The 16,016-nt window shown below is 46.4% G+C and overlaps 1 protein-coding gene across 1 annotated transcript in view; it reads right to left on the bottom strand.

The window, feature by feature from the left end:
* SLC4A8 (solute carrier family 4 member 8) overlaps positions 1-16,016 on the bottom strand; it is an 846,795-nt gene that overhangs the window by 320,791 nt on the left and 509,988 nt on the right. Inside the window, exons 3-4 of the mRNA XM_069653405.1 lie at positions 6,763-6,900; positions 5,149-5,284 (exon numbers count right to left, since the gene is read on the bottom strand). Coding sequence (XP_069509506.1) covers positions 5,149-5,284; positions 6,763-6,900 — 274 coding nt within the window. The remainder of the gene's footprint in view (positions 1-5,148; positions 5,285-6,762; positions 6,901-16,016) is intronic.

The raw sequence follows: 16,016 nt of genomic DNA, 5'->3' as shown, positions 1-16,016 counted from the left end.
AGAGATGCTGGCTTATCATTCACCATTGAGGGTTAGCGCATCAGAGGAAATCTTATAGTAAGGGGGTACCTTCATGGACTCTATTGGATGAAATCAGCCAATGGCGGCTTAAAAATGCAAGATGGAAGCCTGAATAGGGGGCATTTCTTCTACTGAATCCAGAAGGGAAAAAAGAAATAAACCATGAATGGGTGCTCGCATTTTCAAATATTTTATAGATTTGCGGCAAGTCTGAAGTAGCTTTGCCAACAGCTCTCTTGAGAGAAAACTCCGAGCACGCAGAAAGCACGCAGAAAGCACGCAGAAAACACACACACACACACACACACACACACACACACACACACACACACACACACACACACACACACACACACACACACACACACACACACACACACACACACACACACACACACACACACACACACACACACACACACACACACACACACACACACACACACACACACACACACACACACACACACACACACACACACACACACACACACACACACACACACAATCCCCCTTTTACATTTCTCAGTGGGATCCCTAATGGGAGTAGAGTGCAAAGGCGTGGCTCCTTTATTTTATTGGGTTTTGGATATTTATTGAGCACAGGGTTTGAAAAAGCAGCAGAGTGCTCTGCAACATAGGAATGATAGGAATACAGGTAAGTGGGCACACGTTACAGGAGGGCTGTGTTACATATAATTAAGCAACAGAAGCAGTAATTACGGCTGTAAGAGGGTTTGGGGGGTGTCCATGATTTCACTGAATTTACTTCACCTAAAGATGAAATCACTGGAAAAAATGTCTACACATTTTTTTTTATTATGTGGGGGAAGACCCCCGCATACCCCTCCCACTTCCCCCTACCTTAGCCCATCCCCTTACCGAACCTCCATCTATGTTTTAAAATGTACCCACTTACCCAACCAAATTCGAAGACATTTGTTTTAGAAGATTTCACATTAGGTGAAAATGGATTCGGGGAAATGTACAGATACTTTTGGGGTGCGCGTACAGTGTATAAAGGCGGCGCTCCTTCCAGACAGCCTCGAGCTTCCTTCTGAATTGTACGTGGGTGGGTTCACCAATGTGGCGGATACGAGGTTCCACCGCCTGGGGACATAGATCTTTTCGTATGTTTGCAGTTCTATTCTGGCCAGGTCCTCGCTTTCTAATTTGGCCTATGGGCGGTCAGAGACGGTGACATTGTCAGCTACAAAGGAGGGAGCATGTAAACCAGTGGCTCTGTAAATGACAGCGCTGATCTTAAAGACGATGCATCCTTGTAGCGGCAACATCTGTAAATCGATCAGTGTAGGCGTCATGTGGTCAAATTTGCAGCGCCCTTTGATGAGGTCGGCTGCGGCAAAGAGGAAGCCTTTCATTGGTGCCAGGGTGGAGATGGGTGAAGGTGATTGGACCGTTGAGTAGGGCATTTCCACTGTCCACGTGAGAAAGAGCAAGGGTCTATATTGTGGATTGGAACGTATTATACGCTTGATTTTTCACAAAAGAGAATTGGTACAAAGCAGTCTGGGCTTTCTGTGATATGGGCGTTCTGAAACAAAAATGACTGTCGTTGTAAAATCCCAAAGACTTTGTGCATTGCGCCAGCAGGGGCTGAGGAACTCTATTTTCATGGTGAGCAGCCAGGTCCAGATACTGATGTGTTGGGTGTTCTTGGAGAGGAGGAGGAAGTTGTTTTTTTTAGAGTTCAGTTTGAGGTATGCACTAGGCAACTAGGTTTGTATCAGGGCGAGGCAAGCATTGAGCTGGTGGATGCCTTTGATAGGATGAGGTAGAGTTCAGCATCGTCTCTATTTGTGGATACCGGACTGCCACCCTATAAATATATATAGAGCTAAAATACTTGGGGCCTCATTACGAGTCAGCAGTGTGGGACAAAATGGGTGGTAAATCGTTACTTTTTAGGTGGTAACTGAATTACCAACATTTTTACTACACCACCCATGTATAGATTTTACCTTAAAGTGGGGGGGATATATTCCAGCATCATTCTGGAGGTAAATCCCCCACTCTAAGGCCAAATCGCAGAGGAATTACTTTGGCAGAATTACCGCTCGCAGTAATTATGCTGAAATACCCATGGAGTCCCATGGACCCCGAAAATGGAGATTACCACCACTTGTAATCCTGTGGTAAACCCATGGGGCCAAGTGGCAGTAACAGTAAGCAGGTTTGGTGTTAATTCAGTGGATTAACCAGCAAATTACCATCAAACTCTTAACAAGGCCCTTAGTGTAAAGTGGCAGAAACTATTGACCATCCAGACCAACCTATCACGGTTGTGAACATACGGAAGCCATCGCTCTAAAGGGGGAGGTGTAGCTAGAATGCTGATTCTAAGTGCAAAACTATGACATTTCAACAGTTACAAAGGCATGTGACACCAAACATAGGTCACTCATTTAACCTAAACATTTTCGATTTTAGTGTCTTTAAATCCAGTGCAACTTAAACTGCTGACTCCATAGCTCAGCCAGTTTTGTTATAAGCATTGTTCTGGGCTCTTCATTTCCCAGATTTTGTAGGCACACAAAACTCCATTCTGCCAAATGTCTGCTGGTGTTCAGTGAATATTTTGCACATATTGTAATGTTTGAAAATAGGCATTTTGAGCCTGCCTTCAGAGAGAAACAGGGTGGTTTTAAAACGCCGGCTTTTGGATAGTGGTGAGTACTGGTACTGCACCCATTTTTGGGATTTAACAAATGAATTCCCCACAATTCTAAGTTGCATTTGGCAATCAGCATTGCCATTCCCAATGGTTTCAGACTACTGTGCGGGTAGTCCAATGGTGGTTTTAAAGCGCTTTGAAGCTAACCGGCGCTACTGTTTTTCCTTTGGCAACCCATTTCCCTCATGGCAACCCGGCCTTTCATTCTCGCACTGGTGGGTGGCAAGTGAGGCAACCATTTTGGTGGGCGCACAAACTGCGCAGCTTTCCTGGATTTCGGCGCACATGTGGGTTTTCCGCCATCTTGAATTTTCTAAGCCCACAGCACCAAATGTTGCAGCATGATTACTTGCACGTGGGTCAAGACACCCAACACAGCTAAAACACTTCTTTGCCGCATGAGAAGTCATGCCACTGTGCTTTGACACATCTTCAACCTTGGAAACAGAGCGGCCTTCAAATGAAGTGAACTTCGAGCTAAGACCCTGGATTATTAAGTCTTTGATACATTTAAACCTGTTCTACTCATTTGTAGGAAGATGGTGGCCAATTCTTGAATAGTAGAACACCACCGAGACTGTGGGTTATTTGTATGGCAGGTTTAGAAACAATGAGGATTACTAAAAGCACACTGAGGGCCTGATTCAGAGGTGCGTGTTATCAGGGGAAAGTGCCGTGTCTCAGTTGACAGACGCTCTTCCATGAAGACACGCATTCTGAAGTAATACGGGAGTGGTGGAAAGAAACGAAGTCCACCACTCCTGCAACGCCGTGATTTACGCCATGGCAACAACCCTGCTAACCCCCTCACATCTAAGGGGCTGGCAAGGATTGTATTCAGAGGCCAGAAACGCCCTTCCTGCACCAGCCAAAAGAGGCGTTCATTAAAAGAACGCTGGGAGGTGCCGTTAAACACCACAGCACACTGTTCCCCCAATTTAAACATAGCATTTCTTAGACTGCAGCACCACTTTTCTAGTTTAATGAAAGTTTATGAAAACGTTCTTAAATTAGAAAGGTGGCAGCCTTTTGGGAAATGCATGCAATGCCACTGGAGCACAAGTTTCCCCACAAAGATTTTAGCAGTGTTTGCAGCTGGAAACCACACCATCTCCCCTCCAATATTTCCACCCACCTCAGAATGATGGCGCTGGAAACTGGAGAGGAGGGGAACGTCGACTTGTTATCCTGAGCTCTGAATCAGGCCCTCTGTGCGTCATACTGCAGCGTGTAATTTACTGGGAAAACAACATGAGTGCATCGCTCTGCAAATGAGATTCTTTAATGCTGAGCAAAAGGATGGTCGGAGGTAAAAGTAGACGTTTACGTAACACCATATTTTAGGGCGCGTGAAATGTCTGAACAGGTTTTTTTTATTGCTCACGTTTACTTGGATTCATTATCGCAGTTAAAGGAATAGTCCAGTAAAAAATGTTATTTTAAAAATAGATAGGCAACATTAAAAAAATACTAGCACTTTTTTAAAAAAAACTTCCTATGTAAAATTTTGAGCTATTCAAGCTCAAAATTCGCAAAAGCAAGCACATGGGCGCATCCATTTTGTGAAATGGATGCCCGCCTGTGCTGGCTTTTGCGGCACTAATGAAGGAAAAGCCAGCCAGCTGTAGTATACAAAAGCTACCGCTGGGTGGCTTTTCCTTCATTGGTGCTGTACGCGGAGGACGGGGACCGGAGACCAGAGCAGGAAAGCTTCAGCTGAATCTCGGTAAGTGCTATTTATTTTTTTTTAAAAAATAAGCACTAGCTGCGTTTTTTTTTCTAAGTTTTCCGGGCTGGAGGAGCCCGGAAAACTTAGAAATAAAACCGCAGCTTTAAAAACTTATGTTTGCCATAAATACAACGTTTTTAAAGCTGCGGTTTTATTTCTAAGTTTTCCGGGCTCCTCCAGCCCGGAAAACTGAGAAAAAAAAACGCAGCTAGTGCTTATTTTTAAAAAAAAAATAAATAGCACTTACCGAGATTCAGCTGCAGCTTTCCTGCTCTGGTCTCCGGTCCCCGTCCTCCGCGTACAGCACCAATAAAGGAAAAGCCACCCAGCGGTAGCTTTTGTTTACTACATCTGGCTGGCTTTTCCTTCATTAGTGCCGCAAAAGCAAAAGCCAGCACAGGCGGGCATCCATTTCACAAAATGGATGCGCCCATGTGTTTGCTTTTGCGAATTTTGAGCTTGAATAGCTCAAAATTTTACATAGGAAGTTTTTAAAAAAAAGTGCCAGTATTATTTTTTTAATGTTGCCTATCTATTTTTAAAATAACATTTTTTACTGGACTATCCCTTTAAGTATGTCCAGTACAAATGTACACGCTTCTTATGTTTTTGTTGAGTGAATACATGCTTTTTTGTAGAACAATAACGGATAAGTGAAATGAGCGAGTTGCGTGTTAAATGTGCACCACGGGGCCCTTCTTACCTCGCCGTTTCCTTCCACTCCGCGGCCTCGCCTTCCCTCAAGCAGATCTCGTCCAGCTCCGTGAAGAGTTCGTGGGGGACATGCTCCTCATCCTCCTCAGTGCCCAGGATGAACTGCACGCGCTGGGAGGGCGTATCTGGTGAGGAAAGCGAGCGACATGCAGTGGTGACAAGAGGGACTGCACCGCGCGGCAGGGCAAGTGGACGAGGCAGCACACAGCGGCCCCCTCTAGGCCTCACACTAGAGAAAACTACGCCAACACTGAGCGTATCGGACAATTAGAGAGGCCAATTAACACACAACAATGCATTGCTGGAAATAAAGCGTGTGACCCACGGGACACAAATCGCACAAGACCGAAGGACACACAGCGGCATTGGGACTACTACTGAGGGACACCTGTAGTAAACTATAGGCACATTACTTCTCCCTTCCTTCCCTTTGCCGAGTGGCAAGGAGACCAGAGTGTTCCGAGGCGCGTCCCAACCACCTCCGTGCATTCAGATGAACGTGAGAAGGCGATTCCTTCTATGGCTCCACTCCATTCCATAGCGACCCCAGCAACCTCCAGGTTCTATGCAAAACTCCCAGGAGACCCTTCAGAGCCATCACTTACAAGCTCACCGGCAGTAAGTGGCCCACGAAGGACTAGTACCAGCGCAGAAAGCACTTGGTTGCAAATATACAATCCTATCAGCACCCTCCCTGCACTTGATCACAGATCCCGGGGAGTCATGCGCAGAACTTTGAGGGCACTGTCTATTCAGGATAATACCATGCTAGCAAGTAGGAGACGCAGCGGCAACTCTAGGTGACTCCTAACAGACATCCTGCCTTCAGGGAATAACTGGCCATCACTCACTTGGAGGCTGCTGCTGTAAAGGGGGCCAGAGTATGGAAAAGGGTTACCTGCAAGTTGATAATTTCATCAGTGGTGGACCCCTAGCACCAGCATAGTGGTTACATGTGTGGCATTTACACCCAGTCTATGCATGCGTGCCCCCAGTCCCCATGAGATGATCCTCCAGACACTTTTATTGATATGGAAAACCTTCAATTTCCAAAACCCATAGATAATGACGAAAGTAAAATTACAAGACACAGAATTCAATGGAAAATCAGACTCACTAAGCCACTCCGAAATTTCATGGTGTGTCCTGACATGGATGTATATGACTTTTAAAAGAGGTGTGGAGGGACAACCTGGACGTTTGTAAGCTATTATCTGGCCACGTGGATTAAACCTTTTCAGCTCCGCTTCATCACAGAAATAAGTAGGGTTCAATGTTCTTTGATGGAATGGCCTAGCATCTCCTGCTTAAAGCTTTAAATGCCCTTAGGACATACATACATATATGGCCATATAAGAGGTCTTGTTTTGCCACAAGGCATATATGCATCCTAATTTGCGCCAGGGGTGGGAGACAGTAAGTCCTTTGTCGCCCAGCGTCCTGAAGATCACGGGGCAAACCTTACTATTTTGGTCCTGGCTCAAGCCCTCGGGAGATTGGGAGTGGGGGGGACGAGGGCAGGTAAGAAGATGGGGCATGCAGGAACACACAATATTACATTAAGCCCTGGGGGAATGAGCGAATCACTGTGGTCCATCCTTACCGTGAGACTCCTGATCTTCCTCCTGGATGGCGCCCTTCATCCTATCCCTTTTCTTGTGCTTCTGGCCATGGGTGCGATGATGCCGGTGACTTTGCCTCCCCAGGGGCATTCGGACACCGACATACAGGGTCCTGTGCCCTGATAGAAAAAAAGGGACACCTTAGTATTGCTTTCAAGATGTTCCAGGCGTCTATTCTACAGAGCAGCGTTCATACTAAAGGGAAAGGAATCAAACTCACTCAAGCACCTCTACTGTGGGGGCGACTGCCCGAGTACATGCACATACACCGATGAGGGAGAGGGCAACCTGGTGGGGTCCTCGTCAGAGATGACCCTGCCTCACTCTGGGGCAGCTACCCACATCCTGGCACACTGACCCAGGAAGGCGATGGGCACACTGAGGCAGTCCCCACCTTGGTGGTCATAAGGGTCGTCAAGGAATTACGCAATATATATAACCAGTCGTCTCTTCACTGAGACCTGGTCAGTTAGAAACAGCAACACGTGTAAAGGAATCACAAAATGGAGAGCAAGCAGATTCCCTGCCTAACAGTTATTCTGCTGTCAAAGTCTGAGGGGGAGAATTGGCAAACGCCGCTTCCGGCGCAGCAGGCACACAGTTACCACACACAGCTCCTCCCATGATCAACACATGCGAACAGAATGAATGAAGCTTGAGCATCACAGCTCACGGAGGTCCACACTATTGGTGTTGGCAATATTCTGCTTTTTATTTATTTTTGTTCCTTTGCAAAGCGCCCAGCCACTTGTTACCTTCCTCTGACAACACCCTGGGTTGAGGGTTACGGCTGCGCTGGGAATGGGCCACGTTTGTCAAACAGGGTTCATACACTGGATAGAAGACACACGTTTTTTATTGCTCTTGTGCAGGGACGTAATTTCACCAAAATGCAAGGGGTAGTGGAAGTGACATCACACGACCCTTGTCTGATGACTTTACAGGAAGTGAGGTCCTTTGACCCCACCCCAAGTAACATCACAGGAAGTGATGGCAACGACCGTTCACCCCTTGACGAAACAGGAAGTGGCATCACACTGCATTGTTGCTCAGTACACGAAGAAAATATGGTTATATCACTTTAATATGATATATATTTCAAACATTAATGATCACCATAAGTAGCATTAATATCAGTGTGTATAGGCCCATAGGACCAAATTACTGTGAATGTAAGCTGATGTCCAATACCACAACCAGGACTATTGTACATCACTCGGGCTAAACTGTAAACAGAGCATCTCAAAGAGGCTTAAACCGCAAAGTGCAGACATCCAGTGCCTGCCAAGTGTCTGGCCAAAGACTGGAAATGGCAACTGACCAACAGAAGTCCAACCAGAAAAACTATGGTCTGGAGGGTTGCCCAGAGCTTTGCTGGTGGTTATGAATGATTTGAAACCTTCCAGCCATCATCTTTCTGTTGTGCCTATTTGGTAAGTAACCCACCGTTGTTTTTGTTAGATGGGAGATCGAAGGGAGGGAAGGATGTGTTGCAGGTCACAGTAATTGCAGGGGTTTTTATTTGAAGATGTAAACGGGAGCAGCAGCTCCACCGCCTCACACCTAAAAAAGCCTGCTTGGCCTACATACATAGGCTAGTCCTTACTCATGATGCTCAATGAGGCAGGAAGATGTTTGTGGATGCTTGTGGTCTCGTACAGAAGGGATGCGACCTACCAGTTCCGGCAGGACTGCCCTTTTTGGGTATGGAACCAAGCCTGATTTGCATATGGCCTTTCCCCTCGTGGAAGTAGTGGCTTGGAAGGCTGAAAAATGATGGTCTGCAGGGTTGCCCAGAGCCATGACAGTGATTATGAAAGATTTGAAACCTTCAAGCCGCTCACCTTTGTTTTGCCTTTTTGGTAAGTAACCCACAGTTTTTTTGTTGGATGGGAGATGGAGGGGAAGGATGTGTTGCAGGTCACAGTAATTGCAGGTTTTTTAAACATTTTAAAATGTAAACAGCAGCAGCTCCATGAGACCACCCCTAGACAAGGCCCATTTCATTATTTTCTTTCGTCCGTGATATCTTCCTTAACGCCAGTCTCCATCTTCTAAGCACAGGAACTGAACCAATGTTTGACTGCATCCTCTTGTTACCAAAGCAAGTGTGTTGCCCCGGAGAAACTTCTCTAAATATAAATACATTATCTTGCTTAAGGAACGAACAAATGCTTTACTTCAAAGGCGGGGGACAACTTCATATACATTAATTATCTCACCTTGCATCTATCTGCAGTGTGCCTGTGATGCAGGTCTGGCATATCTGGGTCAGGTCACACAGAGCCCAGTCAGGATTGGTGGCAGAAGCCACTGGGGCACACCTCTCATCACAGGCCCAGTGGCTCACTGGATGTGCAAAGCAGATTAGATTTGTGTTCATACTGTGCTTGAGTACCGCAGCATGCTCTTACTATCCATCCCGAGTAGCTAGACCTAGCCCCCATACCCTTCCTGTTGCTCCAGTACTGGGTATGAGCTGCTCAGACTGCCCCACCTCTGAACCCAACCATTCAGGCATTCTTCACTAATGGACTGCCAACCTGTTAGTGATGGCGATTTCATGGTTTTCCCGGCATCAGTGTTATTTCTCCAGGTAACGGGATCTAGATTTCAGGTGAAATTCAGCTGTCGTTTCAGGTGCAACACAGATATCTGCACTTGGCGCTTCCTCTTTCTCCAGTGGCTCAGGATTAGCAAGGACATGTCTAGAGGTAGCAGGGGGGAGCCAGTGGTAGCAGCTGCTACCCCCCAGGCAACCCCCAAATGATGTCCCTGCTCTTATAACTTTCATATGACCAGTTCCATGTGGAGTGGAAATCCATGAGCAGGATGTTCTAGAGATTGGGAAGTTGGAAGCAAAGGGATCTTCCCCCACAATGTTCCAGCTAGGCTGGCAAATAAGCTACCTTAGTTTTCAGAGGCAGGTGTTGAGTGTCAACCGGGCAGAAAACATGAGATAACCTGGGCAAAGGCCATGAACTGTTTCCTGCATCATGCACAGGGTTTAGTTGGGGGCTGTGTAAGGACTTCATGGGCAGGGAGAAGTGCTCTTAGGGGTTGAGAAGACGATGCTTTGGGCTCTTTGCAGCTTTCCAACTCTCACCAACTGACCCCGCCCGCCCCAACCTGAAAATCTCACCTGTATGTACCAAATGTAAATATGCAAAATGCTCAAATTCTCTGGCACTAAGCCCTTGTCCTTCGTGTCATTTATTACTACACATTGGTATCTGCCCCTGCTCTATGTCCCATTATACTGCCTTTACATTAAGCAGTTTAATCGCATCCAGACATCCACCCCCAGTGTATAGGCACTCAAGGGCTACGTCTCCCTTCTGTAATGTTTCCTGCGCACAGCATTTTTGTTTGAAATGACGTCCCTATTGTTCAATAAACAATAACTTTTCTGGGAGCCCGAAATAGGTACTGTTTGAGTGGTCATTGAAGGTTATTACCACTGCAAGGACTAGCACGGCCTAGAGAGTCCATGGCACATGCTCGTTAGACGTTGCAGTTGACATAAGGTTGACTTTATGGCAGCATTCATCTGGGACATCAAGGATATATTGTTACCAAAAAGGACTCTGCGTGGCCTCTGGGCACATGAGTATGATTTGGAGGAGGAAAAGGATAGGCAGCTATTTGTGCATTCTCATTGTGATGCGGTATATGCAAGACTGAACTGTAGTTGTAGGTCATTAGCAATCATTGTTGCCACTAATCTGATATCTGTTGAGGTAACGCGAGTGTGGTGTGCGACAAATCCAAAGTCTTTTACCATGGGTGGAGCCACCCTCTTTGAGGCTCGGGAGGTGAGCCCACTCAGCAAAACGCTCCCTAGGGTTTTGGAAAAGCAGGACCTCGCTGAGAGTGACTCCCCTCAAGGGGACAAGGACTCCCTATGCCTAAGGATGTATGCACATACATGGGAATCCGGGAAACTGATGTTACATTCAGCTGTGGAACTCAACATTATATTAGAAGTAACCTTTGGAAATTTGACTTGCTGGTCTCTCCATGGGCTTGACAGCTGAACAAAAAAAATAAAATGCCCCTTTTTGGCCACAGAGCAAGAATGAAAGGCGCAAGCACCATTGAAAGGAGGGGAAGATGCAATACACAGATGCAAGCCTCTGACTGACGTACAGAGCCACGCTAGGCAGCAGAGCAAGCTGTAGTGTGGAGAGGAGGAAAGATGCTCCATAGTCAGCGAGGCCAAGGCCGAGTAGAGCCGGCCTTACCTGGAGGCATGACCAAAGAGGACGTGGTGGGTTCTGTGCCCAAGACACAATGTCGAACTCAGAGTAAGAGGGAGGAACAAATCCTCTGCTTGCAACGTGAGAGCCGAGGATCAGATAAATGCCGAGATGAGCAGACAAAAAACGTGCTCATGTCTAGATGAGAACATCAGAAAGTCGCAGTGAACACCACTACTACCGAGCAGACGCCACCTTACTGGAGCAAACCCTCCGACATAGAAGGAGCCCAGGTTGCTCAAAGTGGAGGGAGGTGGAGAGACCAGAGAGCAAAAGGATAAGAAGGAAGGATTACCTTAACCCCATACCAGGTGCATAAAGGCTCAGAGAGAGGGAACGAGGTCACAAAAAGCGATACAGGAGCCCCAGAAACCCATGTATTGTAATCAAACAGCTCAGAGAAACTGAGTGCCATGAGAGGCATATAGACAGAGGGAATATCTATACTCCAACGAGATAAGTGAGACATTGGCAAAATAAACCCAAGTGGTGGTGAGAGATCACCTATAACGCAGAAAAATAACTGGAACATTGAACCTAAGGGAGTCAAAGAAACCTGCTTGGTGTAGACTCCCAGATGGCTCACAGACACCCCCTCAAGAGTTGAAAGCCAAATATTGTAATCAGCCAAACAGCTCACAGAGACTAGAGAGAATCAAGAGATACACATGCAAAGAGTGGTTACCAATACCCCTGGGAGAGAAGTGAGACATGGGACAGAGAAACCTGGGGAGCCATAGGGGACCATTTTGAGGGAAACATAGAAAACTAAGACGTAAATCAAGTGGGGAGAAACCCAGCCAAGTGGTGAAGAGGGATTAGGGAGGTATCCCTTCCACCTGCGGCAACATAGACATTTGATATTTCAGGTACTTGAGACTATCTTGTAGACTTGAGAAACATTTGGAATTTTGACAGAGGGTCAGAACTGTAATTTTCTACAGATAAGCATTAGGATCCAAATCCAGGAGGGATTCCTGGAAGCCCTGAGCGAGATCAGGTTGTACAACTCTGAAGGCAGGACACTCTGCTTAATTTGTCTTTCATATTTTTTCTAAGTGATAGTGCCAGTTTAGAGAACAGGTTTGGACAGAGGACAATTTTCGTTATTTTCTCTATTGACAAACACCTTTGAATAGTTTGTTAGGAAGGGAGCTCCCCTTTTAGCAATAGGGCTAGAAAGGCATTTTTCTTTTAAGTTAAATAAAACCATTTGTTCACATGTCCTCTGGGTTCAAGTCTTTTTTCTGGCTTGCCGCATTTGATCCTCAAAGGTTATAGAAAATAGGTAACCGGGCTACTCCGTGTGGAATTCCACAAGTGATTTATGTAGGCGAGGAGAGCGAGTATGCCATTTGCACATGGTGATCACATGCAGGTAGAGGGAATGTCACTCGAACTGCAGTAGTAAAGAAGTGCTTCTTCAGCCTACACACAAAGTGAATACTACCCTTTTCACCTTCCCACATAGAACACTCACCGTCACGTCAGGAATAGACTATGCCAACAGCATCACTCTCAGAATGCCAGACTATCTTATCAAAACAAACACAGACTGCAGCAGCAAGACTGCTCCTCAGACTCACTAAGAGAACACATAACACCCGCACAGAACACTACATTGGCTACCTGTCAACAAACACATTTTATTCAAAACACTCTGCATAACACAAAGAGCAATCCATGCCCAAGGAGCAGAATGTATAGATGGAAAAATATCAGTCTACAATCCAAACTGAACATTAAGGTCCAGCTACAACATTTGCTTGAAACGTAAACAATACTCATTGAAATTAGGTGGAACAGCATTGTCCTGCCTCGCGGCAAAACTTTGGAACTTGCTCACAAAGGAAATATGAACAAAAAAGGACACCTACATTTTGGAAAATTGATAAAAACCTGGCTCTGCCAACACATCACAATACAAACATGGCTACCCAACAAAATAAAGCATTGCACCGCAAATCACCATAGAATAATTTGAACTCGACAGACCAACGTAACCATGGGACAAAAGGACACAGACTCTTCACTAAACCTTTTGGCGCGAATTGAACAAAATTGAAACTGTTACTGTGACAAATCTGGTCAATTCATCCCTTCTTCCCTGGGGGAGCCCCCCTTTGGGGCAAGAGAGGTGAGCCCGCTAAGAAAAACCCTCCCTAGGGGTTTGGGAAAGTGGGACCTCACTGGGACTCCCATTCCCATAAGGAACACCCTTCAACTGAGACATTGCGGTATATAGAATACCAGAAGTGGATCTGTCTGTCAGCCGTAGAACTCGAAATAATATAGAACATGCATTTGAATAGTTGGGTCAAGGCAATGCTGGCTTCTCACTGGGCTTTACCATTAAACACACCCTTTTTGTATCTGGTAGCAAAAATAAAAAGGACTTTCCACCTTGAATGGAGAAGAAGTGATATGGAGAGTCAAGCTCCAACATACTAACGCTATTTGGACGCTGAGCCATACAGAAGAACGGAGCTGACTGTGGTGCTGAGAAGGACCCGGATGGAAGTACAGAGAGAGACGGAGGGAAACTGGAAGAGAAGCTTGAGAGAATGAGCAGTGCAGAGTCAGTGAAGATGTGGTGGGTCTGGAGCCCAGGATACAAAGCCAAAACAGGTGAGAGTGAGGAACGAGTCCCCATTAGCACTAATCAAAACTAGAGCGAGCAACATAGTAGGGAGTGAAGGAACACTAATGCTTTTGTTCAGGAGATGGCATCCAGGAGCTGGGGAGAATGCTGGGACAAACACCTCGCTGGAGCAGGACCAGCTACGAAGAAGGTACGCAGGGTGCTCACAGTAGAGGGGGGGCACAGAGACCAAAACGGGAGAATTGGGAGAGAGAATAAAGGGATTAGATCCCTTTGAGGGACAACTAGGTCCAGAGAGGGAGACATGCATACATGGTCCGAGTCTTTCTTCTGGCACGTCACAAATGGTGCCAGAGTGGGATTTGAGTGATGTTAAAATGGGTTTCTGAATTCTGTCCTGGAGGGGCAGAGGTTCAGAAGGCCAGCCTAGTTTCTTGGAACAGGGTAACCTCTGTACAAAGGATTGAGTTCAATGTTGTAATGGGGTCAAATCCCCTTCTCTACGTGTCGAGTCTGAAGCACACATTGGTCACCCAAGATGCAGGTGTGGGATTAATGCCCATTGCTAGTGGACACAGAGCTCAGTGCCAAAGGGCCTTCTCTGCCCCCAGCAATGGAAACCTTGCTTTTTCCGGAGCTTAATTGCAGCCAGTGTCTACTCTGCCAATCATTAATGGCCACTAAGCAGTGTGTGTCGACAGCAATTTGATCCTGTCCATATGAAGGATGATTTGCATCCCAGTGGCAAATGAACACATTTGAGACAAAACTAGATGCCACGCCACCATCACTCAACTTTAGAAGCAGCAATTACTGTCAGTGTCACCGGCTGCTGCAAGATCTCACAAGCGCAATACTGCCATTGTCACCATTCGCCGTTCAGTGGAGATCGCCCAAGACCTACAGAAGCACTGACTCGGTACCCCCGGCATAGTGAAAACCAGCCTCTGGAGGGGCTACGAAAATAGAGCAAAAGGGCGAAGTTGACGAGTGACAGCACAGTGGCATTACTAGGAAAGTTAGTAAAGACATAAGGCAAATATCTGCTGGGTTAGTTGGAACTCACAAGGGTTTCATGGACAGAGGAGGGATCATTGCTAGTTTGAAGCCAACAGATGCCAGCTAGATTCGAAGGAAGAATTTACAATCTGAGAAATTTGTTCAGAAACATTTTCCCATACAAAGTTTTTAGGGCAAGGGTCCAGTGTTCAGCCTCTCTTGGTCTGGAAATTATTAGTATTAGGGTATTTAATGAGGGTGGACCTAGCTCCGTGAACCAACAAAGCACTTTACAATCATAGGGGGAAGAACACAGTGAGGGAAGCAGAGAAAAAATGAGCAGGGAGCTAACGGGGGAGGGCAAGTAGCAGCAAGGGATCTAAAAGCACCCAGGGGGCGGACAGGGGAGAGAAGATCACAGAGTTGCAGGTAGGGTAGAGCGTGCAGGGTATGTGGACTTGGGTGTTAAGCAGGAGCCATTCATTGAAGAGGAAGGTCTCAAGCTCCTCCTGAACTGTAGTAGTGATGGGGCAAGTCTGATGTTGATGGGGAGGAGGTTCCAGAGTCTTGGAGCATAGACAAAGAAGGCCTGTCGTCTGGTTCTTTCCTTTCTGCACCGTCGTAATTAAAGTCTGCACATTTCCTTACTTCTGGTGTATCACAGGCCCCTGGAGATGCTGAGTTTCTCAGAGAGGTAGCGTGGAGACTTCAGGGTGACAGCCTTGTAGATGATGCAACAGGATTTGAAGATGATCCGGGTTTGTAGTGGAGCCCATGCAGTTTGATGGGTATTGCCCAACTTGATAGAATACAATTGATCGAATGGTACATTTGACTGAATTCGGCCAGTACCATTCAATCAATTTTATTCGATCAAGTTGGGTAAAAAATACCAAACATGTGGAGCTGGGGTTGCAGGGGTATCCCCAGCTTCCCATGTTTGGTATTTTTGGCCTTGGTGGTTGCAGGGGTGTTGCCCGCTTCCTGAACATTGGAGGTGGGGGGGGGGCCAAAAAAAATTTAAATAAAGGAAAAAGGGACCCTGCAGCATCGGATCCGACCTACGTTAGAAGGACGGAACCGACGCTGCAGGGTCAGGAAATGCAGCGGATGGGGAAAAGGTAATTGGGGGTTTAGGGGATATCTATTAGGGGTTTGGGGGACATAGAGTTTGCGAGTTTGGCCGCAGTGAAATTGTATTCACAGCGAAATTGACTATGGTCAATCCCGCCGCAAACAATTCTGCCACAGTCAAACAACCTAGATCTGTTCAATGAGGGTCAGGGTGATGTGGTCGAATTTGAAGAGTACTTTAATGAGACACGCTACAGCATGCAGGACGCATTTCAGGGGTTCAAGGGCAATAACCAGAAAG

This window comes from Ambystoma mexicanum, chromosome 3q (assembly GCF_040938575.1).
Source record: "Ambystoma mexicanum isolate Mex_15411 chromosome 3q, UKY_AmexF1_1, whole genome shotgun sequence".
In the NCBI taxonomy this organism is placed as follows: domain Eukaryota; kingdom Metazoa; phylum Chordata; class Amphibia; order Caudata; family Ambystomatidae; genus Ambystoma; species Ambystoma mexicanum.
Note: the sequence above shows the minus strand (reverse complement) of the source record. Positions and strands in the feature narration are given on the sequence as shown.